Source organism: Rhinoderma darwinii, chromosome 3, assembly GCF_050947455.1.
Source record: "Rhinoderma darwinii isolate aRhiDar2 chromosome 3, aRhiDar2.hap1, whole genome shotgun sequence".
In the NCBI taxonomy this organism is placed as follows: Eukaryota; Metazoa; Chordata; class Amphibia; order Anura; family Rhinodermatidae; genus Rhinoderma; species Rhinoderma darwinii.
Window position 1 is genome coordinate 265,896,407 of NC_134689.1, and position 27,919 is coordinate 265,924,325.

The 27,919-nt window shown below is 41.6% G+C and overlaps 2 protein-coding genes across 5 annotated transcripts in view; both read left to right on the forward strand.

Moving 5' to 3' along the window:
* The window catches only part of BNIP2 (BCL2 interacting protein 2), a 64,383-nt gene extending 54,436 nt beyond the window's left edge, over positions 1–9,947 (forward strand). For 3 of the 4 annotated variants that reach the window (XM_075857871.1, XM_075857873.1, XM_075857874.1), the window contains exons 10-11: positions 440–475; positions 6,189–9,947. In XM_075857871.1, coding sequence (XP_075713986.1) covers positions 440–475; positions 6,189–6,240 — 88 coding nt within the window. In that variant the 3' untranslated portion in view covers positions 6,241–9,947. The remainder of the gene's footprint in view (positions 1–439; positions 476–6,188) is intronic. The other variant, XM_075857872.1, reaches the window with a different exon arrangement.
* A 9,742-nt stretch (positions 9,948–19,689) lies between these two features.
* Positions 19,690–27,880, forward strand: GTF2A2 (general transcription factor IIA subunit 2). The gene is made up of 4 exons (XM_075855196.1): positions 19,690–19,941; positions 23,817–23,921; positions 24,388–24,514; positions 27,614–27,880. Exons 1-4 carry the CDS (start codon positions 19,870–19,872, stop codon positions 27,637–27,639), a joined length of 330 nt encoding a protein of 109 aa, XP_075711311.1. The 5' UTR covers positions 19,690–19,869; the 3' UTR covers positions 27,640–27,880.
* Positions 27,881–27,919: the final 39 nt, after the last annotated feature.

Below are 27,919 nucleotides of genomic sequence, written 5' to 3' on the forward strand. Positions count from 1 at the left end.
GGAAACCATAAAAAAATGAAGATGCATACATAGGTAAATATCTCCACAGTAGGTTCCCACACCATACGATCAGTGCTATCCCCCAACACTCGAGGCATGTAGGGTATGTTATCCGTGTGACGTAACGGAGTGTGCACTTACCATATAAGAGTGCCCACGTGACCCTACATAGTGACCTACCCCGTCTGATTCATGTGCTGCCAGCACTTCCTTGCACCATGTGATTTAAAAGAACAACAAAGATGGTTAATACCATTAGGAAGTAGGTGAAATGTCCTTCTAGAGTAAATCGTTTGAAATATAGAGACTCTGCTTTATTGTTTGGATTGTTGTGCTTATTTCTATCAACAGTGATGCTAACCTCAATTCTCCTCAGTCATATATGTTGTCTCGCAGTTGTTTGTTTCTGTTTACTGAATTCCGACTCTTTCCTACTAAGGTATGACGACGCAAAAAGTAAAAAGAAACACAAAAGGTATCTGCACACCTTATGTGGGTTGCACCAAGACAAGTCCATCTGCCCTGCACAAACTAACCTCTCCCTTCTTGGTTGGCTCGGAAAATACCATGTGGCATTAGGAAATACAAACTTGCTCTGTGTGTGTGTAATATATATAATATACTAGTCCTTCAGAATTAATTAGAATATCATCAAAAAGTTAATTTATTTCTGTAATTCAATTCAAAAAGTGAAACTCTTATATTATATAGATTCATTACTCACCGTGTGATCTATTTCCAGCATTTTTTTTCTTTTAATGATCATGGCTAAGCGTTAATGAAAACCCAAAATTTCTTGTAGAAAATAAGAATATTAAATAACCCAATTTCAATAATGATTTTTAATACCGAAATGCTGGCCTACTGAAAAGTATGTACAGTATATGCCCTCAATACGTGGTCGGGGCTCCTTTTACATGAATTACTGCACCAATGCGGCGTGGCATGGAGGCGATCAGCCTGTGGCACTGCTGAGGTGTTATCAATGCGGCGTGGCATGGAGGTGATCAGCCTGTGGCACTGCTGAGGTGTTATCAATGTGGCGTGGCATGGAGGCGATCAGCCTGTGGCACTGCTGAGGTGTTATCAATGCGGCGTGGCATGGAGGTGATCAGCCTGTGGCACTGCTGAGGTGTTCTCAATGCGGCGTGGCATGGAGGCGATCAGCCTGTGGCACTGCTGTGGTGTTATGGAAGCCCAGGTTGCTCTGATAGCGGCCTTCAGCTCGTCTGCATTGTTGGGTCTGGCGTCTCCTCTTCCTCTTGACAATACCCTATAGATTCTCTATGGGGTTTAGGTCAGGCGAGTTTGCTGGCCAATCAAGCGCAGTGATACTGTGGTTATTAAACCAGGTATTGGTACTTTTGGCAGTGTGGGCAGGTGCCAAGTCCTGCTGGAAAATGAAATCAGCATCTCCATAAAGCTTGTCAGCAGACGGAAGCATGAAGTGCTCAAAAATTTCCTGCTAGATGGCTTTTTGATAATCTAATTCGATGAGAAGGACTAGTATATATCTCAGCCATTTCTGCACATAGGTCCATGTTCATAAATCGGTATCTGGAATTCTTAGTGAATAAAATTATGAAGTCCCAATAGCTATTGCCCAGTTTCCCTTAAATTAGTTTGATGCAATTTCTCCTTGTAAAAATACTGGCGTGCTGCTCAGTAATCTAGAAATCTATTCTGCATGGGCTGTCTTATTATTATTGGCCGTCTGCACACACAATGACCGTTTTCTTCTACACCAGTGCAATGTTTGTATTTGCTGTGCTCGAGTGTTCACGGTTAACCATTACACCTCCGTGGAGAATGTTCCTGATCCCTTCACTTTTTTTCGCCAGCTTTCATGCAACCATTAGGCAGTGACGTACACTTTCCAATCTGTATCATTTTTTTTTCCTACCTTTAATTAAATTGCGGTCTCCAAATTGCCACAGCTTGCATGAGTAACGTCATATTAACGGAATATTTAATGCCTCATTTAATGAAACACAATCGATTCAAATAATTTCACATGTGACACATTTCAAGAGCTTTTAAGATAATTACTTTCATTTCACCATTCTCTTTATTACTTACAAATTCTCTCACTTATTGAACAGTGTTGCCTTTCATTGATAGACATATATTTCTGCAGAACGTCATCACCACTCGGGGGAGCACAGTAAATACGGATTTATACGTTGAATTCTATCTGTATTCTGTGTGCGCCCTCTTAGTGGCATCCTGAAAAAATGTATACAGTAAATAAACTGCCATATGCGGAGATAGTTGGGGAAACAGCTGTGTGAAAGGAACGGAGTTCCCCCAGTTACAATATAATATTAAAGGGGTATTTTGTTTTTATAGAATAGGAAATCATATCGTTTTTTCTAATAAACAATGTATTAGAAATTCTGCTCACATACTTTTTCTTCTAACCGTGTAGTTGTCTCTGTCTAACAGAAAAAATGGTATAGCTCCCAGATTAGTCCATAGTAAAGCATTCATGGGCTAACTGAATGGACTAAACATGGCGTCTGTCATGTGACCTCTCCCACTCACACACACGTCATGTGACCACTTGCATTCAGGTAACACTGTCCAGGTATCTAAGAGGTTAAGGCCTTATTTACACGAGCGTAGTTCACGTCCGTGATACTAGCGTGAAAATCACGCACGTCGCACGGACCTCTGTTAGTCAATGGGGCCGTTCAGACAGTCCGTCATTTTCACGCGTTTGTCCGCTGCGTAAAACTCACGTCATGTCCTATACTTGGGCGTTTTCCGCGCATCACGCACCCATTGAAGTCAATGGGTGTGTGAAAATCGCGCACAGCACATGGAAGCACTTCCGTGTGTCGCGCGTGATTCGCGCTACAGTTGTTAAATAAATTAAGTTAAAAAAAATATTTAAAAAAGCACCACATTCATTGCAGTTTTTAAGCTTCGAAACCGTGTGTCGGAAGGATGGCATATGCGTGAAAATCACGCAGCCACGCACCATTCACTGATGACACACAGAACTGCAACGTGCGCAAAACACTGCGTTTTTTGCGTGCGCAAAACGCACACGTTCGTGTGAATTTCGCCTAATAGTACTTTTTATTGGGGAGCAGAAGTTTATAAATTATTTCTACCTACAGCAACCACAGTCGGTCGTTCTCTGTGAAAGCAGCTCTTGCATTATTCTTCCTGTCTCCTATAGGTGTGTTTCTTTTTGTTTTTTACAGTTAACTTTATTAACAGCATGACATCACCTAGAGACAGGCAGCCATGTTATACATCCCCTAGAGACAGGCAGCCATGTTGCACATCACCTAGAGATAGTTAGCCATGTTATACATCACCTAGAGACAGGCAGCCATGTTATACATCACCTAGAGACAGGCAGCCATGTTATACATCACCTAGAGACAGGCAGCCATGTTATACATCACCTAGAGACAGGCAGCCATGTTATACATCACCTAGAGACAGGCATCCATGTTATACATCACCTAGAGACAGGCAGCCATGTTATACATCACCTAGAGACAGGCAGCCATGTTATACATCACCTAGAGACAGGCAGCCTTGTTATACATCACCTAGAGACAGGCAGCCTTGTTATACATCACCTAGAGACAGGCAGCCATGTTATACATCACCTAGAGACAGGCAGCCATGTTATACATCACCTAGAGACAGGCAGCCATGTTATACATCACCTAGAGACAGGCATCCATGTTATACATCACCTAGAGACAGGCAGCCATGTTATACATCACCTAGAGACAGGCAGCCATGTTATACATCACCTAGAGACAGGCAGCCATGTTATACATCACCTAGAGACAGGCAGCCATGTTATACATCACCTAGAGACAGGCAGCCATGTTATACATCACCTAGAGACAGGCAGCCTTGTTATACATCACCTAGAGACAGGCAGCCATGTTATACATCACCTAGAGACAGGCAGCCATGTTATACATCACCTAGAGACAGGCAGCCATGTTATACATCACCTAGAGACAGGCAGCCTTGTTATACATCACCTAGAGACAGGCAGCCATGTTATACATCACCTAGAGACAGGCAGCCATGTTATACACATAGAGTGAAGTAAATCATTATTTCACCATTAGTTCTATTCACTGATCACATGGATGTTTCCTTCATGTTGCCCCAACACATGTATGTCATGTAACATAGAAATTGTATGTAGAAAAAACCACCAGCTCACCTTCGGCAGAATCCCACTGCCAGCTGCGCCCGGATCCACGTGTCGGCACACGGTGTATGTAGCAGGTAACGATACAGGGTAGGTTCCAGCGCAGGAAATTTCGTAGAAAATAAATGGATTAAAATGGAAAATATTCCAATTTTATTTAGATAATAGTAAAACAGGGAGACATTGTCCCACAGAGAGAGGTGGATGTAAATAATACACACTGCCAACGCGTTTCAGACGGCTTCCGCGTCCTTAATCATGGCTGAAGTATGATAACAGAGTGAGAGTTTATATCCGGTCAGTAACAGGTGAGAATTTTGATTGCGTTTCAAGGTAATCAACCTGGAACGCAGAAGAAGGAAGGTCAACTTCTCTCGTGGCGGATGTTTGTGTACATCTGAACACCAGCCGAACACTAGGATCGTACTTGGTGAGTTTGATTTATCGTACTTGAATGCCTCCGTCACACGAGAAGTTGACCTTCCTTCTTTTGCGTTCCAGGTTGATTACCTTGAAACGCAATCAAATTCTCACCTGTTACTGACCGGATATAAACTCTCACTCTGTTATCATACTTCAGCCATGATTAAGGACGCGGAAGCCGTCTGAAACGTGTTGGCAGCGTGTATTATTTACATCCACCTCTCTCCGTGGGACAATGTCTCCCTGTTTTACCATTATCTAAATAAAATTGGAATATTTTCCATTTTAATCCATTTATTTTCTACAAAATTTCCTGCGCTGGAACCTACCCTGTATCGTTACCTGCTATGTCATGTAACACTGTGCTAACTAAATTTAGGGGTCATATGATGTGTGTATGTGCGGGGGGGGGGGTCACATGACTAACGTCATGTTTAGTCCTATTCAGTTTGCCCATGGACTACACTGGTAAAAGAACATTATTTGAGCAGAATTTCTAATGCATGTATATTATTCTATAAATAAAAAAAAACAGCCAACCCCTTTAAGTTTATCAAAGTAAACTTGGGTATTCATTTTGTCATGAAAAAAATAATGATGGGAGCACGCTAAGGTAAAATATGTTCCGTATACAAGACAAACCGTTAAGAACTATGTACGATTTAGATGGCAAGGACAAGAGGGAAAGTTTATGTTATCGTCTTGGTTTTTCATGGTGGCAGGTTGTGACTCACAAATCAAAGTTCAGCTTGAGTTCCATGGAATATTCGGGGGATTTTTTTGTATGATAAGCTGCTACCACATAATAATACTGGCACAGTGATCAGGCCCAATGACCCAAACAGAGTTTATAATGTTGGACAATCGCTTAGAAGCCAATTCTATCCAAATGTTGAACAATGTATTGCTGAGTTTTGCAGTTTTTCCCACAAATTCGCCTTATATTAATGTGACAGAAAGTTGCATAAAAAAAATGTATACAATTATCCCGGTATGCCAAACCCCAGCACGTTTAATGGAATCTCAGAAAAATAAGCTTTTGTTGAAATGATTGCATGATCCCATGTGTGTAAACAAACTGCATGGTATTATATGGAGAGTATGTTTCCTTTACTGCAATCTGATCAGCTGTAAGCAATAGTCTTCAAATAGGTATCTAGACCATGTTGTGCTACTTTAAACATATATTGCACTTACGTGTTTTAAAGAAAAACATTCCTTTTTTCCTAAAAAAAAAAAATCCTTTCAAATTCAAAATAAATGTCGGCATGTACCATAAAATAAAAAAGGAGTAGCTGTCAAAAAATGATGCCATGTTTATTAGGCATGCTATAAAAAAGAGTCAGTGGGGGTTTAAATGCTCAGAATTAGAGGGTCCCTATTCTTGTTGGAGATATGGCTGTAAATGCACCTACAAATGGGAGCTACAGAAACCATCGGTGCTGTCTGATAAGTGTATGCCCTGAAAACCACTTAACGTGGAACCATTGACTTCTAAGTTGAAATTTAAATTTTCTTTTTCCAATTGTGTAAAAATGTAATTTGCTGATGTTTTATTTTTGTTATCTAGCATTGATAAAGACCTTAACAAGAAGACCGAAGACAAAACCAATGAGCAATAAGATTGTAGATGACGTCCTATAAGACTGAAGAACGTCTATCAAGATGGGGAAAGAGTGTCCGTTTCTTTTGTTTGCAGTTTACTGTTGTCAAAGTTTTCCTGCTCTGAAATGTGCCTTTTCAGATGTGATTATGGGTTTTCTTCAAAAGGAATCCTGTTCCTTATGTTATAACTGTTACAAGTATACAAAGGCACCGGACAAGTTGCAATAGACTGTTAACCCATTACTGGTGCCCTACCTTTGAATAGTTAGTGTATGTGATAGTGACCGTGAAAGTGCCCACACCACATGGTTATACTGGAGAAGAAACCGTTTGTGAAATACACACCTTTCCATGGAGAGAAAGGCACAAGCTGTTGAAAATCATCGTGTTGGAGTTGGTTTTAAGCCATTTTGTAAGTGTTACGACATTGCTGTTGGTAATAAGATTGTTTGAGTTGTTTAGATGCACTTTTGCTATAATGGTTTTTATTTCATATTTAACTATCGTCGGATACATCTATTGGTGATATACTTTGCATGTCCAGTGGATTATATTAGGTGACAAATAGTTTGTGCTTTGTCTTTGAGAAGGAAATGTGATTGTTGACATAAGGATAGTTTAGTTTGCTGCTCAGAGATCGTTATGGGTTTCTTGTATAAAGAGTAGAAGTTGTGAGTTTCCATTGAAAGTGCTTGACGTAGTGTCCGGCTAGGTAAGAGATTTTGAAACATTGTTTGGTAGCTTGCATTTCACATAATTGCCATATTATTTCAAGCATATCCGATATCCACTTTCCTATTTTTCATGTTTTCTATCACAAACTTTTGTAGTATCGGTAGTAAATGAACACACCTGTTGTCCTTACTTATGCTGTAAAGTCCATTTGAATCGGTTGTCTGCATAGTTCTTTATTGATCACTTTACAATATGGATCCTAGAATTACTCCCTTTAACACATACGCTACGGTTATGGGGAATTTCAAGTTCTCCGTCGTTGACCTACAAGTCCGTCAGCACAGATTCTATTGACTGACCACACACAGGCTGTGATAGTTTCCATTGTGAAATAGAAGGATTTCAACAATTGCCATTTAAGAAATTCCCTTAAACATTGGTTAATATTTCTACTTCTCTAATTTGATCTATTCCTAGATTTCCTCAGACACTGATAGTATAATTGGTTGTTCTGCTGTTTGTCATTTATGTCCCTAAAGTGTAGACTACTTATGGTGCCATGATAATCTGTCATCTTATTTGTTTTTCTTCAAGTATGAATTTTTTCTTCCCTTTAGCTATAGTCTTATTTAGCCATTTGACTTATGAACATTGCGAACAAATATGAAAGCGCATAAAAATTAGAAATTGTTTACAGACCGAATGTTACTAGTCTTGTAGAGTTCACATGTAGCCCTCCATTAATGTTGGTTATTATTTGCACTTAATTTATAAAGCCATTTTGCATGCGTTACTGCATGAAGGGTCAAAACAAGGGTTAATGTGATGTGCAGTGATGACGAAGGGGGCATAATTTTTTCCCCCATTGTCGCTATGGGGCACGTCTGAATATTGAACTTGACACCTACATACAAGTGGTTTCCATTCTCACTTTGCATAGCTTTACTTTAGTTTGGCCCTGTAGTGTGGTAAGAATTTGTATTTTAATAGTTTATTAGCCTAGTGCGATTATAAAAAACAAAATAGAAACCACTTTTTATGCCACACAATTTTAGGATTTAGCAGTGAAAAAAGTGCTGTATTACAGTGGCCCACCTTATCGAGCGGTCATCATGGCCATTAAACATTTGTAGACGGGTAAATGTTATCATTTCATAATACAACCATCAGTTTGCCATAACATGAGCTGGATGCAGTCATTATATAACAGTGTTATCTGGTCCGCAGAAGAAGTGTTGGGTGGCTGCATATGGTCCCGGGGATATGCGAATATTTGCCATGGTTGTCAATAGACTGAAGACCCAATCCGTTGTCTGTATGAGCCCAGCCCTGTATATGTATGTTTCACCCTCGTTTTGTTTCACCTCCATTTATTATGGAAAAGGTCATGTAAAACCTGTGGCAGAAATAGAACTGCTTATTTTTACCTGCGGCCAAACCAAATGAGTGATGATGGAAAGTGTATTTAAAATGAGATTATTGGCCAAAGTTCATGTTCATGAAATATTTAGCAAGAAAACGAAAAAGTGGGTTTTATGCCCTACACAGATCCTGTCCAAAAACTGTATCTAGACGTATACGGTTTGTTTTTTACGATAGAAGTGAGTGGCAACAGGATCCAACTGTATAGGCGTTCAGTTGTATCCATTTGTAGCGGTATACGGTTTGTTTTTTTTTGCAGCAAGGCTCTGTTCACATTTAGTTTTTGTATATGTTGGGGGTATTATGCCACTGTATAGCCATACAGTGGCATACGTCGGCCATTATTCACAATGTTATAAAAAAAAAAACTTCTACCACGCTATTTTGGGTTTTTGCGAAGAACCCACTGTATAGGAAAGCAAAGTCTGCTGCGCTCTCCTATACAGTACATTTAAAAAAAAATTTATGAAAATGCATAAAACCCAGACGGAGAAACAAAAAAGACGCCTAGTCTCTGTCTACGTTCGGCGTATGTGCTACGAGCTTTTCGGCGCATACGCCGAACATGTCCACATAAGATATGAACAGAGCCTAAGCAATAAAAAAAAACCATGTATGACAAAAACATGGTGTGAACATAGCCTAAAGTGACTAACACTTTTTTTTTTTTTCTATCTGTCCCGAATAGGCTGGTTGCGGGGAAAGTGGTCAGCGAGTCATTTGCCTTGCTTCAATATTACAGGGGAAATGATGCATTGCATAGTGCCTATTGAAATTGAGGGGGAAGATGGGTTGAAGGGGTTTTCTAGACCGGACAATCCTTTTAATAACCTTTTTTAATGAGATAAATGCCTGGATTGTATCACAGCAGGAAACCACTGGTGACTCTACAATATTAAAATATGTTACAGGGAAATGACTGGTTGTAAGGGGAATAAACCCTTGGAGCCTAGATCCCAAAGATATTGAAAAGTAAAGTTGCATCTCTGAAGCTATTCATTAGTTACTCTGTGGATGATACAATGCTGGCAGATACACGGGAAAGCGCTATTGTCTTTTTATTTGTTTACCATAAACCTACCTTTTTAATATTGTATTGTTTTATATTTTATAATGTAAAATGTCGAAAAAAACCTTTCTTTTGTTTGCTCTTTTATGTATATAGAATGCACTCTTGCAACTTTATTCTTGAGGATGCATGTTCTTTATTGAAATATTTATATTCATAAAAAGAAAAGGACAGAGCTAATATATATTTTTATGACATTTTTGTGAACAATATTTTATAACGTTCTCACTACCCCCGGGCAAGTGCTCCTCTGACTGTAAAAAAAAATAAAAAATGACATAGCCGTATTGTTCATGTAGGGGGGGGGGGGGGGTGATCAGCCAACGTTCCTGTTCTTACAAATGTGCATTATTTGTGAAATTGCTCATTTATTATCCCTTTATACTGGGTAGGCAAAATATAAGCTTTTGGCTCATTTTCTTTTTTTGTTTCTGTTAAACATAATAAAATTCCAACCGGAAACCTATAAACTTTTTCACAATACATTGTCATATGTAACTTTTTACTCCTACAGGTGGTGCTGACATTTTGGAGATGGAATAAATAGTCACAAACTTGTAGCTGACCAGTTTTTCACAGATAAGTGGAGCATGATGTCACTAGTTTTTCTCTTTTATTGATTCTTCTCAGGATCCCGAATGAGAACCAAAAATTATTTGGGTAAGATTTGGTGAAAACGGGCAGCTATAAAATGTAGTTGGATCGACGAATGCCAAAACAAGGAGTGGATACAAAACAATGTTACTTTATACTTTTCATCCCTTTTAAGAACCTCTCCTGGCTTTGACTTAAAAAAAAAAAAATGCATCAAACTGCCCTGTATGACGCTTGCCTACGTGACAGACTAATGGAACTGTTTTACTTTAGTGCAGGCCTAGACAAATCTTAAGGTGACCATACTCCTCCGCTACCATTCTGTCGACAACTATTCCTCCCAACCCCCCTCCTCTCCTTTGTACACAAGCATGCTCAGCTAAGCATGTATGTGCTCTCAATGGGGAGGGGGGAATAAGCTACTGTCAGCCACCTCTGCTGATCCTTCTTTCCCCCGACATCCCCTGCTATCGGAGGAGAGTCAGAACACTCCCATATGCATTAAAGGGAATGTGTTGCCAGCAAAACATGTTTTTTTTTTTTTTTAGTTAAACAATTAGTGTGTAGGTGATTAAACATTGTTCTAATTATTATTTTTTTTTCACGAGTCAGGAAATATTATAAATTGGATTCAAATTTATAATATTTCCCATTGCTGTTCACTAGATGGAGCCATTCCCAAAATTGCAGCATTGCATGTGGTAAAGCAACCACATTGCTTTATGCTGCAAAATTGGGTAAAAAGCCCTCGCTCTAGTGAGCTCTCAGCATCCCCCCCCCCCCCCTCCTTTATCCTGGCTAGTGCTGGGAGAAACGAGGGGTTTGAACGGTCTAACCTCCTACACTGTGTGTCGCCATTTTTTGAGCTAACACACAGTGTAGAAGGTTTACATACAGTAGTAAACACACACTAAAACACGTACATACATAGAAATCTCTTACCTGCTCCAGTCGCCTCCGGTCCATCCGCTCCGTCTGCTGCCGCTGCTCCATGTGCACAAGTCCGGAAGCCGCGACCGGAAGTAGTAATCTTACTGTCCAGCCGCGACTTCCGGTCCACAGGAAAATGGCGCCGGACGGCGCGCATTTCAAATTGAACTGTGTGGGAGCGGCGCACATGTTAGTGGATGGAACGGGCCCCGTTCGCAGTCCCTATGGGACTGGAGCTGACATTCCATGTCTGTATGTGTCGTTAATCGACACATACAGAAATGGAAAAAAAAATGGCAGCCCCCATAGGGAAGAAAAAGTGTAAAAATAAGAAAAAGTAACACACAAACACACAAATTAATCCAAACGTTTTTAATAAAGCACTAACATCTTTAACATATTTTAAAAAAAAATTGTGGTGACACTGTTCCTTTAAACGTTTGGCCCATCCCACTGAAATCATGAATATGGTCACCGTTAGTCAGGTAAAGGGGCAGTTTCCAAAACGTAAGAGCCAGCGACGACATGCTGTATGCTCTGGGTCTGCACTGCAGCTCCATATACGCTATATAGATAAAGTATTGGCTCACATTGAATTTAGGTGGTAGTCAAGTCTTCTTGTCAGAGCTGTATAAAATCAAGCATCTAGCCATGCAGTCTGCCTTTACAAACATTTGTAAAAGAATGGGTCGGTCTACGGTCTTGTTCACACAGTGCAGATTTGGAATGTATTTTTTAAGCCAAAACCAGGAGTGAAACCTCAACAGGAAAAAAATATATAAAGAAAAGCCTAGGCTGTGTTCACGGAGTTTTTTGCAGGAGGAAAATTCTTCCTGCAAAAACTGCTCCAGTAGGTTTTTGCACAGTGGTTTGACAAAAACTCGTCAAAACACTCGTCGAGGGTTTTTTTTCCTCTTTCTGACTCATTGAAATGGGGTTTTGGAGGAGGAAACCGCCTCAAGATGGGTCATGTTGCTTCTTTTTACCACGACGAGTTTTTTTTACTCGTGGAAAAAAAACTCGTCTGCCTCCCATTGAAATCAATGGGAGGCATTTTCGGGCGGTTTTTGAGGAGTTTTTTGGTGTGGTTTCTGCCCCAAAAAACTCGTCAAAAAACTCCGTGTGAACAGGGCCTTAGTGTCTCCACTCCTGGATCCAAGTCTGGTTTTGGCCTAAGAAATGCATTGTAAATAAAATCTGCACTGTGTGAACAAGGCCTTAAGAGCTTGCTGAATTAGTGTGGAACTGTAATAGAATACCACCATTGCAACAAGTCAGTTTGTGAAATGTCTTCCCTTCTAGGTAATACACGATCAACTGTGAGTGGTATTATTACAAAGTGAAAGCGGTTAGAAACTACAACTCAGTTACAAAGTGTCAGAACACAATGTTAGGGAGGAGTCGCTGAGTCCTGAGGTGCATAAAAGTCGCCAACGCTCTGCTGACACAACAACTGCAGAGTTCCAAACCTCCTCTGACGTTAACATCAGCACAAAAACTGTCCCGGTAACTTTATGGCATGGGTTTTTCGTGGCCGAGCAGCTGCATGCAAGTTTTACATCACCAAGCAGAATGCCAAGCATCAGATGGAGTGGTGTAAATCACACCACCACTGGAGTCTGGAGCAGATGGTACCTTATGCTTTGCCCTTCTCTATCTGGCAGTCTAATGGACGAGTCTTGGTTTGGCGAATGCTAGAACGGTACTTGCCTGACTGTATTGTGCCAACTGTAAAGTTTAGTGGAAAAGGGATAATGCTATGGAGTTGTTTTTCAATGGTTGGCCTAGGCCCCTTAGTTCCAGTAAAGGGAAATCTTAATTCTTTCGAATACCAAGACATAAAGGCATGGTTGGGTGAGTTTGATGTAGAGAACTTGACTGGCCCTCACAGAGCCCTGACCTCAACCCCATTAAACACCTTTGGGATGAACTAGAATGGAGATTATGAGCCAGGCACTCTCGTCCAACATCAATGTCTGGCCTCACAAATGCTCTTCTGGATGAATAGGCAAAAATTTCCACAGAAAAGAAAAGAATTTCCAGAAGAGTGGAAGCTGTTTTATCTGCAAAGGGAGACCAGCTCCTTAGTAATGTCTATGGATTTAGAATATGGCCTCATGTACACGGCCGTGCCTGTAATCACGGCCCGCCGCATTTTCAGACTGTGCTCTAATACATAGTATGGGAGCACAGCCCATAAAAAAGCAGGACATGCTCCATAATTTCCGGCACGGTTCTACGGCATGGACACCTATCCGTAGCGATACGGAAAGGTGTCTGCGGCCAATAGAACCGGGCGGGTCCCTGATTGTGGCCTTAGGATAGATCGCGCCCCGTGCGAAATTATCTTTCGGCGCCCCACCCCATTATAAAAAAAGTATAATGCCCTATATAGTGCCCCCACACAGTATAATACCCCTTTAGTGCCCCCATACTGTATAATAATATATTATAACCCCTTCAAGGACACAGTATTTTGTCCTCTAATTGTGCTCACACTGTATTATGCCCCCTAAGTGCCACACACAGTATATTGCCCCAGTAGTGCCCCTACACAGTATAATGTCCGCTTAGTGGCCTCCACACAGTATAATGCCCCCCTCCCCAGGCTGCCACACACAGCCCCCCCCCCTTATAGATAGTGCCCCCCTGTAGATTGTGCCACAGCCTCCCTGTAGACAGTGTAATAATCCCCCATCTCCCTCATGTAGACCGTGCCAAACAGCCCCCCAACCTCCCCCTTGTAGACAGTGCCTACAAACAAAAGAAAAATTGTACTCACCTAGGGTCCAGTGGTAAATGGTAATTTGAGAAGTTTGAGGAAAACACCAATTTTCCCTGGCGCTGCTAAGTGGTAAAACCCTTCTTGAGTAATGAGGATTTGAAACAACCAAATGTAATATCAGATATCGTTTTGATCACTACGCGTTTCAAGGTCGGACCGGCCTCTTCATCCGGTAAAATACAGATGCTATACATTCCCCTTGCAAAGGTGAAATATATAGCCAAGACAAAGTGGTACAAAAAATGTGTGAAAAAGTGCCAAGTCACATGGATGAGTCATGTAGAGTTGTTTGGATGAGACATGCAAATGTGTTTGGATGAGATATGCAAATGTGTATGGATGAGTCATGCAGAGATGTAACAGCGGCTGCTAGCGGCGCCGCCGGCCATGGGGAGGGAACCACGGGTGAAGAAAGTGCCCGGGCGGAAACACGACTGCTGGGCCCGGGGCGCTTCTGAAACAAGCGGGGGAAGGGAGCCAGCGCAGTGCCCCCTTCCACCTGTGGGAGTGATGCGCCCTCTGCAATGGCACAGGGCGCACACCCCTAAGGCCGGCCCTGAATGTAGTTATTTTATTGGTATAGTATAAAAATGGGGAGATATGTGTGGGCGGGTTGAAATCGACCCATTCAAGTACTACTCGAGTAATCTGGCAATATTGTATACATGTGGACGAAAAATGTCAAATAGGTCTCGTGTATTACCGAGAGGCCTGGACAACTTGTAACTGCTTATTATCCATGACTAATGGTATTTTCCCAAGAGTGTTTGATGCCTATCTTGGCAGCAAGAAAAGTGAATGAAATTTGTTTGAACATTGGTTCAGCGACTTTAAGGACAAGTATGTCCTCTTACAGCAATTTGACTATAAAATCTCATCTAGAATCTCATCTAGAATCTTCTCCTTAGGACACATCGAGAAAATATGGTGTACCCTTACCACCACATCCGTGAAAGTATCTAGAGAAGCCCTGTAGAAAGATCTTTGACAGTCTAAAAAGCATGATGTACCATTTCCTCAGTGTATTATCCCCAGCTTCCATAAGCAAGGTGTTTATTGGCAATTTGGTTTTGCATTGAGACATGACCTGACCGTCATTAGTGTCGATAAATCCCTCCGATCCCATTTCCTGCATATAGGGTTTTGAAATGAGGGAAGACCAGATGAACATAAAGATTGGAAATATTAACAGTGGCTCTAGGAGAATGAGAACAGAGTTGTTCAAAGATATTATTTTGGTCTAAGCTACCATATGTTTTACTACAAGTAAGGCCTCATGCACACGACCGTAAAAACACACGTTATTGCGGGTCGTAATTACGACCCGCAATAACGGGCCCATAGACTTCTGTTAGTCACGGGTACCTTCCCGTTTTCTCACGGGAAGGTGCACGTGCCGTTAAAAAAATAGAACATGTTCTATTTTTTCATTTTACGGGCCGTGCTGCTATACTTTATAATGGCAGCACGGCTCGCAAAAGGGGCCGGCTGCCCGTGCCCGGCCGTGCTCGTAATTTCGAGCACGGTCATGTGCATGAGGCCTGAGTGTTTGATTTTATGGTAGAAAATTAGAAAGTACAGGCCAATATGCAAAGTGAAGCTGCGCACAGCCAGCGGAAGAGCACCTTTGTTTTCCTGATCATGGGGGTCCCGGCAGTCACTTAGACCCCATGAACACGACAGTAATATTTATCCGTAATTACGGATGAAATTGCGGACCCATTTATATTGGCCACGGACACCTTTCCGTATTTATGGATGTGTGTCCGGGCCGTAGAAATGATCCACAAATTATAGAATATATTCTATTCTTGTCTGCAATTGAGGCACGGACTCGCCCATAGAAGTCTATGGGCGCTTCCGTAATTACAGATGGCTACGGATGTGTATCTGTAGCCGTCTGATCCGTATTTGCGGAAAGTAAAAAGCATTATGGCCTTGTGCATGAGGCCTTCAATCCCTAATTAAAGCATGGCAACAAAACGCTGAAAGTCAAACTATAACTTGAGCAAATTTACCATTGGTTCAGATAAATTGAGTGCTTGTTTGATACTGCTGTAATATGGCCATATTTTAGGGACTATAGGGAGCAGCAACACACAGACGTCTTGTGGTTAAACTGAAACTAACGTAAATCACCATAGGATTCTAGGGTAATCGAAGTTTGGTTGAGTAGGGCAACAAAGGATCTGGGTACAAATGCATTTTACCATCCCTATTATGGCTGCAAGACCCAGGTAGGTCCCCCAGTGTTTGTAATCCTATGATCTACATTTGCTTCCATAGAACAAATGCTTCATCAAGGCCAATGCTTGTTCGTTTTTTATCACATCTGCGTTGAGTTTAAAGCGGATCCGTTGCACATCTGATACCAGTAGCGTCTTGCAGACCCCATTGACTTACAATCGGGTTTGTTGGGTTTTATAAAGGTGTCTGTTTTACATGCTATTTGATGGAATCTGCGACAGAGCCTCCAATGCAGATGTGAACATAGCCTAACACGGACAGCCGTGCAAATGTGACCTTTCAGTGGAAAGAAGGCAAAACGTTGTGCAGGGAAAGGAGGTTGTTAATCGTACATCGCTGTCAGGACATAGGGCACGGGTAGAGTGGTAAACAGAAATTTCATTTCTCTACACAATGCATCAGTCAGCAGTTCTTTCACTTAACAGCAAGAATAGTGCAACATGCATCGCTATTTCTACAGTCAAAACAAAGGAACCCTCAATCGAGCCCACAAGTTCTGTTGGGCATTGTTTGGATCATCAATGCAATGCAAGCGACACTGCCTCCTGCTGTCTGTTATGAACACAAGCCATACATATTGCATTTTATTTTTATAAGTGTCACTTTACCTTTGCTCTCCTGCCTGATCTCTTACATCAGGCAAGGAGTGGGTCAGGTGGCATGCTGGGCTGTACAGTTACATAAGAAACTCTATGGGTATGTTCACACAGGCCGGATACGCTGCATAAAAGTACACAGCAAATCCACCCTGGACGCCGCAAAGAATTCCGGCCAAAAGCCGCACCAAATTGTGGTTCAGTTTTTCACCCTGAATGTCCGCTTGCGGAAAATAGGTTAAAAAAAACAAATTATACTTACCCATAGCCATGGCGACGCGTCCCTTTGATGTCCTGCAGCCCGGCCTCCAGGGATGACATTTCATCCCATGTGACATGGGATGAAATGTCATGCCGGGACGCAGGAGCAGAGAGATCTGGGTAAGTATGAGATTATTATTATTATTATTTCCCAGTTGCAATCTTTGCGGCGTAATCGCATCTTTTCCACTGCAATTAATCGCAACATGTGTTGTGGGTTTTACCTTCCCATTGAATTAAATGGGGGAAAACCCACAACAGCAAAGCAGCGATTCCGCAACATAGATTGACATCCAGCGGATTAAAAGAATGCACCGCAGGTCAATTTATGAACATTTTTTCGGCTGTTTTTTTTTCACGGCGTGTGGATTTGTTTAAATCTCATCCACTCTCCTGCTACTGTAATATGCTGCAGATTTTCCGCAATGAGATACTTGCGGAAAATCTGCAGTGTTTACACTACAGGTGAACCCGAGCAGTCTTGCTGACGCGTCCTATTAATTAGAGTGAGACACAGACACAAGACTCCTCAGGCACTGGCTAATGGCATGGCCCCAGCGTGATATCTATGCCCAATGTAAGATCAGGCGGGACAGAAAAGTAAAGTGACCCTTTAACAAAAACCGAAACTGAATGTGTGATCTGTGTTGCGGTTTTCATTACACTTTTTGGTGTTTTTTTAACTCCTTAACGCCAAAGGATGGATATATCCGTCCTCAGCAGCTGCTAGTTCGCGCAGGAGGACGGATATATCCGTCCTGTGATGGCGCGGGTACTGAAACTGTACCCACGCGATCAGCAGCAGGAGCACGACTGTTATACACAGCCTGGCTCCTGCTGCAACTGCCGGAGTCGAAGCGCGCTCCGATTCCGGCAGTTTAACCCATTAAATGCCTCTGTCAATAGTGACAGCGGCATCTAATGTGTTTGACAGAGGGAGGGAGCTCCCTCTGTCACCCCATCGGCGCCCCCGCAAATAAATCGTGGGTCGCCGTCGGGTTTCCATGACAGCTGGGGGCCTAACAAAGACCCCCAGGTCTGTCTTCAGCATCTGCCTGTTAGGCGATGCCGGAGGCATGACCTATTAGATTAGGGCGAGAGTGTTTGGCGTGCCGCCTAGAAATTTTAAAGATTTTTACTTACCTTGATGCTTTTATTTCTTGTTACTTCTGTGAGTATGGATTAAACTTGGCGTAGAGCAATCTTTTTGCAGAGGGTGTTGCACTATGTGTCTTCCTTTTTCCATCTATTAGAGACATAAGATCCTTTTCCTACCAGGAGTTCTTTGAATGTGGAGAGAGACGATAAGGAGCTCGGTGGAACTACAAGGATAAGAATTACCATCCACACCCTCATTGGATTGCGGACTGTCCACTGCATTTTTCTGGGAGAGAGTGTCTATACTGAATGATATTGGACTGTTACCAGTGCCGTCTGAGCGGTAAACTTCACTGTACTTTATACCTATTAGGCTTTATTCAGACGAACGTGAATTACGTCCGTGCAACGCGCGTGATTTGCACGCGCGTTGCACGGACCTATATTAGCCTATGGGGCCGTGCAGACATGTCCGTGATTTCTACTCAGCGTGAGTCCGCTGAAAAAAAGTCACGACATGTCCGTTCTTTGTGCGTTTTTCGCGCATCACGCACCCATTGAAGTCAATGGGTGCGTGAAAACCACGCATGTCGCACGGAAGCACTTGCGTGGGACAAGCGTGATTCACGCAACAGCTGTCAAAAGGATGAATGAAAACAGAAAAGCACCACGTGCTTTTCTGTTTACAAACATTCAAATGGAGTGTCATAATGATGGCGGCTGCGCGACAACCACGCAGCCGCGCATCATATGCTGATGCCACACGGAGCTGTTAAGTGGCTTTTGCGCACGCAAAAACGCCACGCTCGTGTGAATGAGGCCTCAGATTGCCTGTCAGTTTTACACTGACAGGCAATAATGCTTCGGTATACTAAGTATACCAAAGCATTATATATGCGATCAACAGATCGCATAGTGAAGTCCCCTGGTGTGACTTAAAAAAAAAATGTCAATCAGTTAAATAAAGTTTGTGAAAAAAAAAAAAAAATTTACAGTCAAAGTCAAATAAAACTACTTTTTTTTTGCCCAAAAAGAGGTTTTATTTAGTAAAAGTGTCAAAACAAATCACACATGCACATAGATGGTATCCCCGCGATCGTAACGACTTGACCAATAAAATTAACACATTAATTAAACCGTCGGATGAACGGCGTCCAAAGAAAACGCAAAAAACAACGGCAAAATTCTCTCTTTTCTCCCATTCCCCCCATAAAAAATAAAATAAAAGTTAATCTATAAGTCCTATGTACCCCAAAATAGTATATTATAAGCATCTAAAAATGGTACAATTACAAAATACAACTCGTCCCGCAAAAAACAAGCCCTTATACGGCTATGTCGACGTAATAAAAAAAAAGTTACGACTCTTGGAATGCGACCATGACACACACCCAAAAAAACACATTAAAAAAATGTTATACAGTCCAATTACACCTAATTATGTTTTATACTTTTTAGGTCACTGGGGAAATAAATCCCAGGAAAAACCATAAAAAATGTCATGAAGGAAGAGTCGCTAAACATGAGAAGAGGTGAAGATATAATAGAAGTTATTCCCATACCGCCTCAATATCATAATATAAGTATAACTATACAACGGCTCTCTTTTTCTTTCCTTTCCACGTTCCGTACGTCACGGCATTACTTTTCACGTTTACATCTAGTTACGCACGGCGATAATCCCCGGATGCTGATACGCTCCGCCGTTAGCACACCACAAAGTGACCTACGACACTAGCGAATCGCGCATGCGCAGGAAATAAGTCCGCTATTACTGGTAACGCGAGAGCGGTTAACGCATGCGCACTGCTACATGTTCAGCTTCCGGTGTTGTGTATTGCTAGGAAGTGCCGGGATTTGTATACGTTTCCTATAACCAGAACCGCTCGTGCGTAGGTGACGGCGAGCAGCACCCGGATCGCTGGCAGCTAAGTAGCGGCTGGTCAACACTGTTTGACCACCTTACATCATGGCTTACCAGCTCTATAGGAATACCACTCTGGGCAACAGTCTGCAGGAGAGCTTGGACGAGTTAATACAGGTGAGCGCTTGCCATGGTGTGCTTGGTAAGTACATACGGCATTATTCGTGTCACGGTCATCTCTGTCTATATGACTAACTACATGGGCCTGGTATAGTACGAGTCTATATGGGGGGGGAGACACAGGTCACGTGACCCCCCCCCCGCCCCCCCCCCCCCCCCCCGGATCTGCAAGACTGAAGCCCTGTAGTAATATGGCTGGCACAACCTACATTGCTCCACTATTCTGTGCGCTCCTTCTGAGAAATACATTTTTGTCAGTTATTTTACTGACCGCTGTGACCAATGTTAAATAAGTAGAAGCCATTGAGGTGTTGTTTTTTTCTCCAAAAATGTTCTTTAGTTATATCTATTTATTGTTCTACTTCTCCATATGTGACAACTGGTAACTATCAATGAGTGGTCACCTATATGTATCAGACTCCTGCCTGGCCATGTCATGATATGCAGGAATTACTCCTCAGAGTAGCCATTCAGGGGTTAAATAAGTCCTAACTCCTATAGTAATTGCTGCCATTTCCTGTCGTTCCTTTAGAGAGAAGAAACCGTTGTAAATAAGAAACGTCTTAACAGACTTGATAACTTAAAGGGGTTGTCCAAGGTCATGGCCGTATAACACTAATGCTGACAAGTTACTAATAAATCTTCACTAGAATGTGCGCCATCTGCTGCCCCTGGCATCCATGTGTAAGCGGTACAGCCGCAGTGACCGCGTCCAGCACTCGTGACCACGTAGTCCAATGGTTCTCCTACTATATACTGCCAACCCATGGCTTTATATTTATATGTGGAGAATATTCAGTTACTTTTTCTCATAAATCGATTTATATTTTCTATCTAAATACACCGTTAGCTCTATATGGGTACACACTGATGTATGGGCAATTTTACTCCTGTAAATGTTTCATATGGACGCCCTTCACAGGCTTTGAGTTAAGCAGGTACGTTGCATCAAAAACCAACACTACGGCTCTGCTCACACTAGTGTTCATGGTTGGCTTTCCAGTATTTTTTAAGCCAAGAATAACAGGCTACAGAGATATTTTAGTCATTAAAGATCTGACATCTTCTTAAAGTGAAAGGGATCCATCAGGATTCTCCATTCAAAAACAGATCCAGCATAGCTGTCATGGCTCTGGTTATAGCAGCGTGTAAAACATTTGATATCCTATAGCCAAGCTACCAGAAAGTGTGAGCAAAGCTTTATAACAACTGTTAGAGGGGGGGTCAAGTTTAGAAAACCCATTTTCATATGCGCTATTAGTAAGTGGAGAGCGGCTACAAGGATCATCTCTCGCAGTGGAGGACCTGTCCTGAATTACAGGTGCCCCATTGATATGAATGGGCACTGTGTAATGCTTCATTTCTTCTGTGGGGGCGCTGCAGGGAAACAGAATACGTATTGACAGGTTAGCCCACAAATTACAGCTAGTCGCTATGGGTCCCAGCATGGGGACACTTTAAGGGACCCTTCTAACAAATAGGAATTGTCCGCAGCGGAGAAACCCGTTAGTTTAATGTTGGCAACCCCTACCACGCTCTGATTTGTAATACTCGTGTATAAGAGGCTCCTAAAATAAACCTTGGAGACCCACTGGGTATGTTTTGTGGAGTGATGTCCGGACCATGTTTAGGAATAGAAGCCCATGTAACCTTCCTATTCCTATGTTACCGCAGACATGGCAGCATTTATAGTAACCCGGGGAAACCGGCTCGTTCATTGCATGGCAACCTGTGTGAAGTCCAGGAAGGGCATAATCCATTTAAGGGTTTCTATAATTAAACCTCAACTTACCTATCCGCCATATTAAAGTGTATGTTCACCAGTTTAGTTAGGCTACGTAAAAAGTTGAATTTGTAAATATATTGTATTATTTATCCTGTGATAGCACCTATATTATAGGCAGGACTGCATTCACAACTCTGCTTGCTTCAGAGCTGAACTCTCACAGCAGGTCGTACTTGGCAATGTGTACACAGAGTGGTGCACCAGAGAAATTGTGTATATAATACAGGCTGTAACTCAGGAGCTGTACTATATAAGTAATGCAATGTGTTTACAAAGTAACTGATCTTATTTATGTTCTGTTCACTAAAGAATTTTGCTTTTAACCCGTTAGTGACTTTTTACGTCGCGGCATCGGAATAAGTAAACAGAGCAGGGAGCTGTCAAATCTCCCTGCTCTCAGCTGCTAGAGGCAGCTGAGGGCTGGGAGCGTCCCTACTCTGCCGGGTGAGATCGATATCCGTATCAATCTCACCCGTTTAACCCCTCAGATGCGGTGCACAATAGCGAGCACCGCATCTGAGTGGTTTTGGAGAGAGGGAGGGAGCTCCCTCTCATCCCACCGACACCCGGCGATAAGTTCGCCGAGTGTCTGTGTCTCTGATGGCAGCCGGGGGCCTAATAAAGGCCCCCAGGTCTGCCTGTAATGAATGTCTGCTAGATCATGCCGCAGGCATGACCTAGCAGATGCCTGTCCGTTTTAAACGGACAGGCAGTAATACACTGCAATACAGAAGTATTGCAGTGTATTATAATAGCGATCGGATAATCACATATTAAAGTCCCCTAGTGGGACTAGTAAAAAAGTAAAAGAAAAGTTTCATAAAGTTAATTAAAAAAAAATGAAAAACCCACTTTTTCCCCTTACAAACTGCTTTACTATTAAAAAACCAAAATAAAGTTAAAAAGTTACACATATTTGGTATCGCCGCGTCCGTAACGACCCCGACTATAAAGCTGTTACATTACTTAACCCGCACGGTGAACGCCGTAAAAAATAAAATGAAAAACGACGGAAAAATTGCTGTTTGCTGTGAATCCTGACTTTAAAAAAATTTGATCAAAAAGTCGCATCTACTCCAAAATGGTACCAATAAAAACTACAAGTCTTCCCGCAAAAAAAAAGCCCTCATACAACCGCATCGGCGAAAAAATAAAAACTTTACGGCTCTTCAATTATGGAGATACAAAAACAAATAATTTTGAAAAAAGCGCGTTTTTACTGTGTAAAAGTAGTAAAACATACAAAAACTATACAAATGTGGTATCGTTGCAATCGTAACAACCCGCTGAATAAACTTATTGTGTTATTTATACCACACGGTATAGATTTAGGACGCAAAAAAGAGTGGCGAAATTTCAGATTTTATTCTATTTCCCCCCTCCCCCCCCCCCCAAAAAAAAGTTCATAAAAGTTAATCAAGAAATAATATGTACCTCAAAATGGTGCTATTAAAAAATACAACTTGTCCTGCAAAAAACAAGACCTTATACAGCTATGTCGACGCAAAAATAAAAAAGTTATAGCTCTTGGAATGCAACGATGGAAAAACGTAAAAAATAGCCTGGTCATTAAGGGCTAAAATAGGCCGGTCATTAAGGGGTTAAAAGCAGCATGACTACCTATTTGTTTATATCTGTATACAGGATTTCTATAGTAATGGTAGTGACAGGGGACGGACACTCTAAGTGACAGCTGGTTTGTACATTTAGATAATTGTACTTCTGCTCCTCAAATTTTTTTTCACTGGATTTTTAGGGATACCATTTACCTTAGCCTGTATCCTGGCAAGGGGGTCTACACAGAGGTTTTCACAATATACTGATGGGCATTGCAACTGTCTGTGAGAACAGGCTGTTCACCAATTCCACATGGGTTTTACGATTCACTCTTTTTGTTTGGGTTTCTTTCAATGCTCCAATCGCTTCCTATGCTCCAAAAACATATTGGGTCTAACTGCGTTTGTATTAAATTGTCCCTCGTGTCCAGTTAGGACTGTGTGACTACAGTTTGGGTGCAGCATATGGGGAACTGGACAGTTCTAATCGGCAATTTTTGTATTAAAATTAATCTTTTACTATTTTGCAGTCTCAGCAAATCAACCCACAACTCGCCCTGCAAGTACTGCTACAGTTTGACAAGGCAATCAATTCAGCGTTGGCACACCGGGTCAGAAACAGGGTCAACTTCAGGGTAAGAATCTCAGAACATCCTTTGAGTTCCTTATAATGTTAGTGATTGTTGTAAAGCAAAGTTTGCAGCTCAAGGGGACACTCTGGGTAAAGCTAATATACTGTGTTCCACCTTGTGACACACTGATTTTCTTTTATGTTCAATGAATCTCTGTCATTCACCACCCCACAGGTACTGCACGAGGCATAACACAATATATTGTTTATGACGGAGCATTCCTGTAGATATAATCTTATTAATTCTTACTAACTCAAGTGCCACCTTCTAGACACATGACAGATCATTCGCCTTAAAAAGTTTTAGGTCTACCAGAGCGGCTCTTGTTCTGGCTCATTGAGGGAGGGTCCTGAAGGTGTCATTTATTGACTTGCTAACTTTCCAATATGTGTACCCATGCGTTATTACTTCTTTACATTGTTGAGTTACAGTTGCATAGTGTTTCATCATATTTGTGTTTTCCATACAGGGATCATTAAATACATACAGATTCTGTGATAATGTTTGGACCTTTGTTCTAAATGATGTGGAGTTCAGAGAAGTGACTGATCTGGTGAAGGTGGACAAAGTAAAAATTGTAGCCTGTGATGGAAAAAGTAAGATCAGCTATTCATCTTTTCGATATGACTGCTCAGCACTGTTGTTGCCCTTTGTTTAGGTTCCCATATAAATATTCTCCAGGCTCCCCCTTATTGAGGTACATTTGCCTCAGTATATACTAGTCCTTCTCAATGAATTAGAATATAATCAAAAAGTTAATTTATTTCAGTAATTCAGTTTGAAAAGTGAAACTCCTATATGATATAGATTCATTACACACAGTTATCTATTTCCAGCATTTTTTTCCTTTTTAATGTTGAAGATTATGGCTAACAGTTCATGAAAACCCAAAATTTAGTCTCTCAGAAAATTTGAATATTGGGTAAAAGTTGAAGATTGTAGACTCATGGCGTCACACTCTAATCAGCGAATCAACACAAAACACCTGCAAAGGTTTCCTAAGCCTTTAAATGGTCCAACAGTCTGGTTCACAATCATGGGGAAGACGTGACAGTTCTCCAGAAGACAGTCATTGACACCCGCAAGGAGGATAAGCCACAAAAGGGCATTGCTGAAGAATCTGGCTGTTCACAGAATGCTGTATCCAAGCATATTAATGGAAAGTTGAGGGGAAGGAAAAAGTGTGGTAGAAAAAGGTGCACAAGCAACAGGGATAACCGCAGCCTTGAAAAGATTGTCAAGAAAAGGCCATTCAATCTGGGGGAGTTTCTCAAGGAGTGGACTGCAGCTGGAGTCAGTGCTTCAAGAGCCACCACACACAGACGTAGCCAGGACATGGGCTACAACTGTAGCATTCCTTGAGACAGCGTCACACGTATCTTACCTGAGCTAAGGAGAAAAAGGACAGGTCTGTTGCTCAGTGGTCCAAAGTCCTGTTTTCAGATGAAAGTCAATTTTGCGTTTAATTTAGAAATCTCGGTCGCAGAGTCTGGAGGAAGAGTGGAGAGGCATCAATCCAAGTTGCTTGCGGTCCAGTGTGAAGTTTCCAGTGTCAGTGATGGTTTGGGGAGCCATGTCATCTGCTGTTGTTGGTCCACTGTGTTGTATCAAGTCCATAGTCAACGCAGCCATCTAGCAGGAAATTTTTGAGCACTTCATGCTTCCGTCTGCTGACAAGCTTTATGGAGATGCGGATTTCATTTTCCAGCAGGACTTGGCACCTGCCCACACTGCCAAAAGTACCAATACCTGGTTTAATAACCACAATATCACTGTGCTTGATTGGCCAGCAAACTTGTCTGACCTAAACCCCATAGAGAATCTATAGGGTATTGTCAAGAGGAAGATGAGAGATGCCAGACCCAACAATGCAGACGAGCTGAAGGCCACTATCAAAGCAACCTGGGCTTCCATACCACCTCAGCAGTGCCACAGGCTGATCGCCTCCATGCCACGCCGAATTTATGCAGTAATTCATGCAAAACGAGCCCCGACCACGTATTGAGGGCATATACTGTACATACTTTTCAGTAGGCCAGCATTTCGGTATTAAAAATCATTTTTTAAATTGGTCTTATATAATATTATTTTTTGAGACACTACATTTTGGATTTTCATTAACTGTTACCCATAATCATCAACATTAAAAGAAAAAAATGCTGGAAATAGATCACCTGGTGTGTGATGAATCTATATAATATGAGTTCCACTTTTTCAATTGAATTACTGAAATTAACACTTTGATCTAATACATTGAGAAGGACTAGTATGTGATAGATAACTTATCTGTTTCTCACCGGTGGTTAAGTTGATTGTAGTTTTTAATCCCTCTGCCTTTGTGGTAAGTGTAATGAGCTGTCCATACACTGACTTCTTAAAGAGGCTCTGTCACCAGAATATAAGTGCCCTATCTTCTACATAATGTGATCGGCGCTGTAATGTAGATAACGGCAGTGGTTTTTATTTTGAAAAACTATCATTTTTGAGCAAGTTATGAGCAGTTTTAGATTTATGCGAATTTGTTTCCTAATAGTCAACTGGGCGTGTTTTTACTTTTTACCAACTGGGCGTTCTACAGAGAAGTGTCTGACGCTGACCAATCAGTGACTAATCAGCATCATACACTTCTCATTGTTCCAGCCCATTGTTACAGTGTGATTGGGCAGGGAAAGAAGCTGGGCTGGAACAATGAGAAGTGTATGAGGCTGATTGGTCAGCGTCATACACTCCTCTGTACAACGCCCAGTTGCTAAAAAGTAAAAACGCCCAGTTGTCTATTAAGAAACGAATAAGCATAAATCTAAAATTGTTTGTAACTGGGTCAAAAATGATCGTTTTTCAAAATAAAAACCACTTCTGTTATCTACATTACAGCGTCAGATCAGATTATGTAGGAGATAGGGCACTTATAATCTGGTGACAGAGCCTCTTTAAATAGCGTCAACACATTCCACAGCGCTGAACAGAAGTTGTCATCGATGACGGTCCCCATTGTGGCTCACAATCTAAATTCTCGATCTGTATGTTCTTGGAATGTGGGAGGAACCTGGAGGAAACCCACACACATCAGGAGAACATACAAACTTCATCCAGATGGGTTAAATACAGTAGCCAATCTTAACAGTCAGAGCTGCAGCATGGGACTGAGCAGCAACCTGAGCCACTGATGAGACAGGAGGTCAATTTTAGACTACCCCAGTCTCCCACTAGGTAATGCCCCCTCAGCTGGTGTCACTGATAATAGCTGGAACCTATTGGAACGATGACAATCATGGTGAATAACAAATAGCAGGCTAGCATTATCATAGATCCTGATTTTATTTAGCGGTTTTAAGACTATAACTGCAAATCTGCCTTAAATGCAAATTATACTAGGGGTCATTTATTAAGACTGGCAAACTGGGTGAGCAGTATGCCAATCTAGGAAGCCGGGAAGTCAGGGCTTTATTCCCCAACACTGCTTACAAATGTTGGAATATAGCCACTGCTTCTGAATAACGCAACTATTTCAAGAAGAGAAGGTTCAGACTAAACGCCATGTTTTCCAAGGCAGTAATGCTAGATAACTGCTATAACTGAATAGATACATGACACAGATTTGTGAGTTTCACGCAATGCGTATGAACCAAACTAAAAAATCGCCTGATGAATTTAACAATTGATATATATGTATATTTTTATTTCCCCTCCTTTAGATACTGGTTCGAACACAACCGAGTGAGCGGCACAAGATAATACTTTCCTGTTTCTATTGATTTGTGGCCTTCCTAAGAAGCCATTGACAAGACTGTTTATTTATGATAATGTCCAGGAGTCACATTCATACAGGATTGCAAGATTTTGGTAGTCTTACCTTCTAGTACTCAAAGGTTGCTATACAAACATTTTTTTAAATACAAATGTGAAGTTGCCTTTTTGTTTTCATTTTTGGAAATATGTCTAATAAACTTTTATTTAATAAATGTGTATTAAAAATGGAACTATTTAACTTCATTTGAATA

Coding starts and splice junctions, on each gene's coding strand:
- GTF2A2 (XM_075855196.1), top strand. CDS start 19,870: ATGGCTTACCAGCTCTATAGGAATACCACTCTGGGCAACAGTCTGCAG. Junction 19,942..23,816: donor GCTTGGACGAGTTAATACAG/GTGAGCGCTTGC, acceptor ACTATTTTGCAG/TCTCAGCAAATCAACCCACA. Junction 23,922..24,387: donor GAAACAGGGTCAACTTCAGG/GTAAGAATCTCA, acceptor TTTTCCATACAG/GGATCATTAAATACATACAG.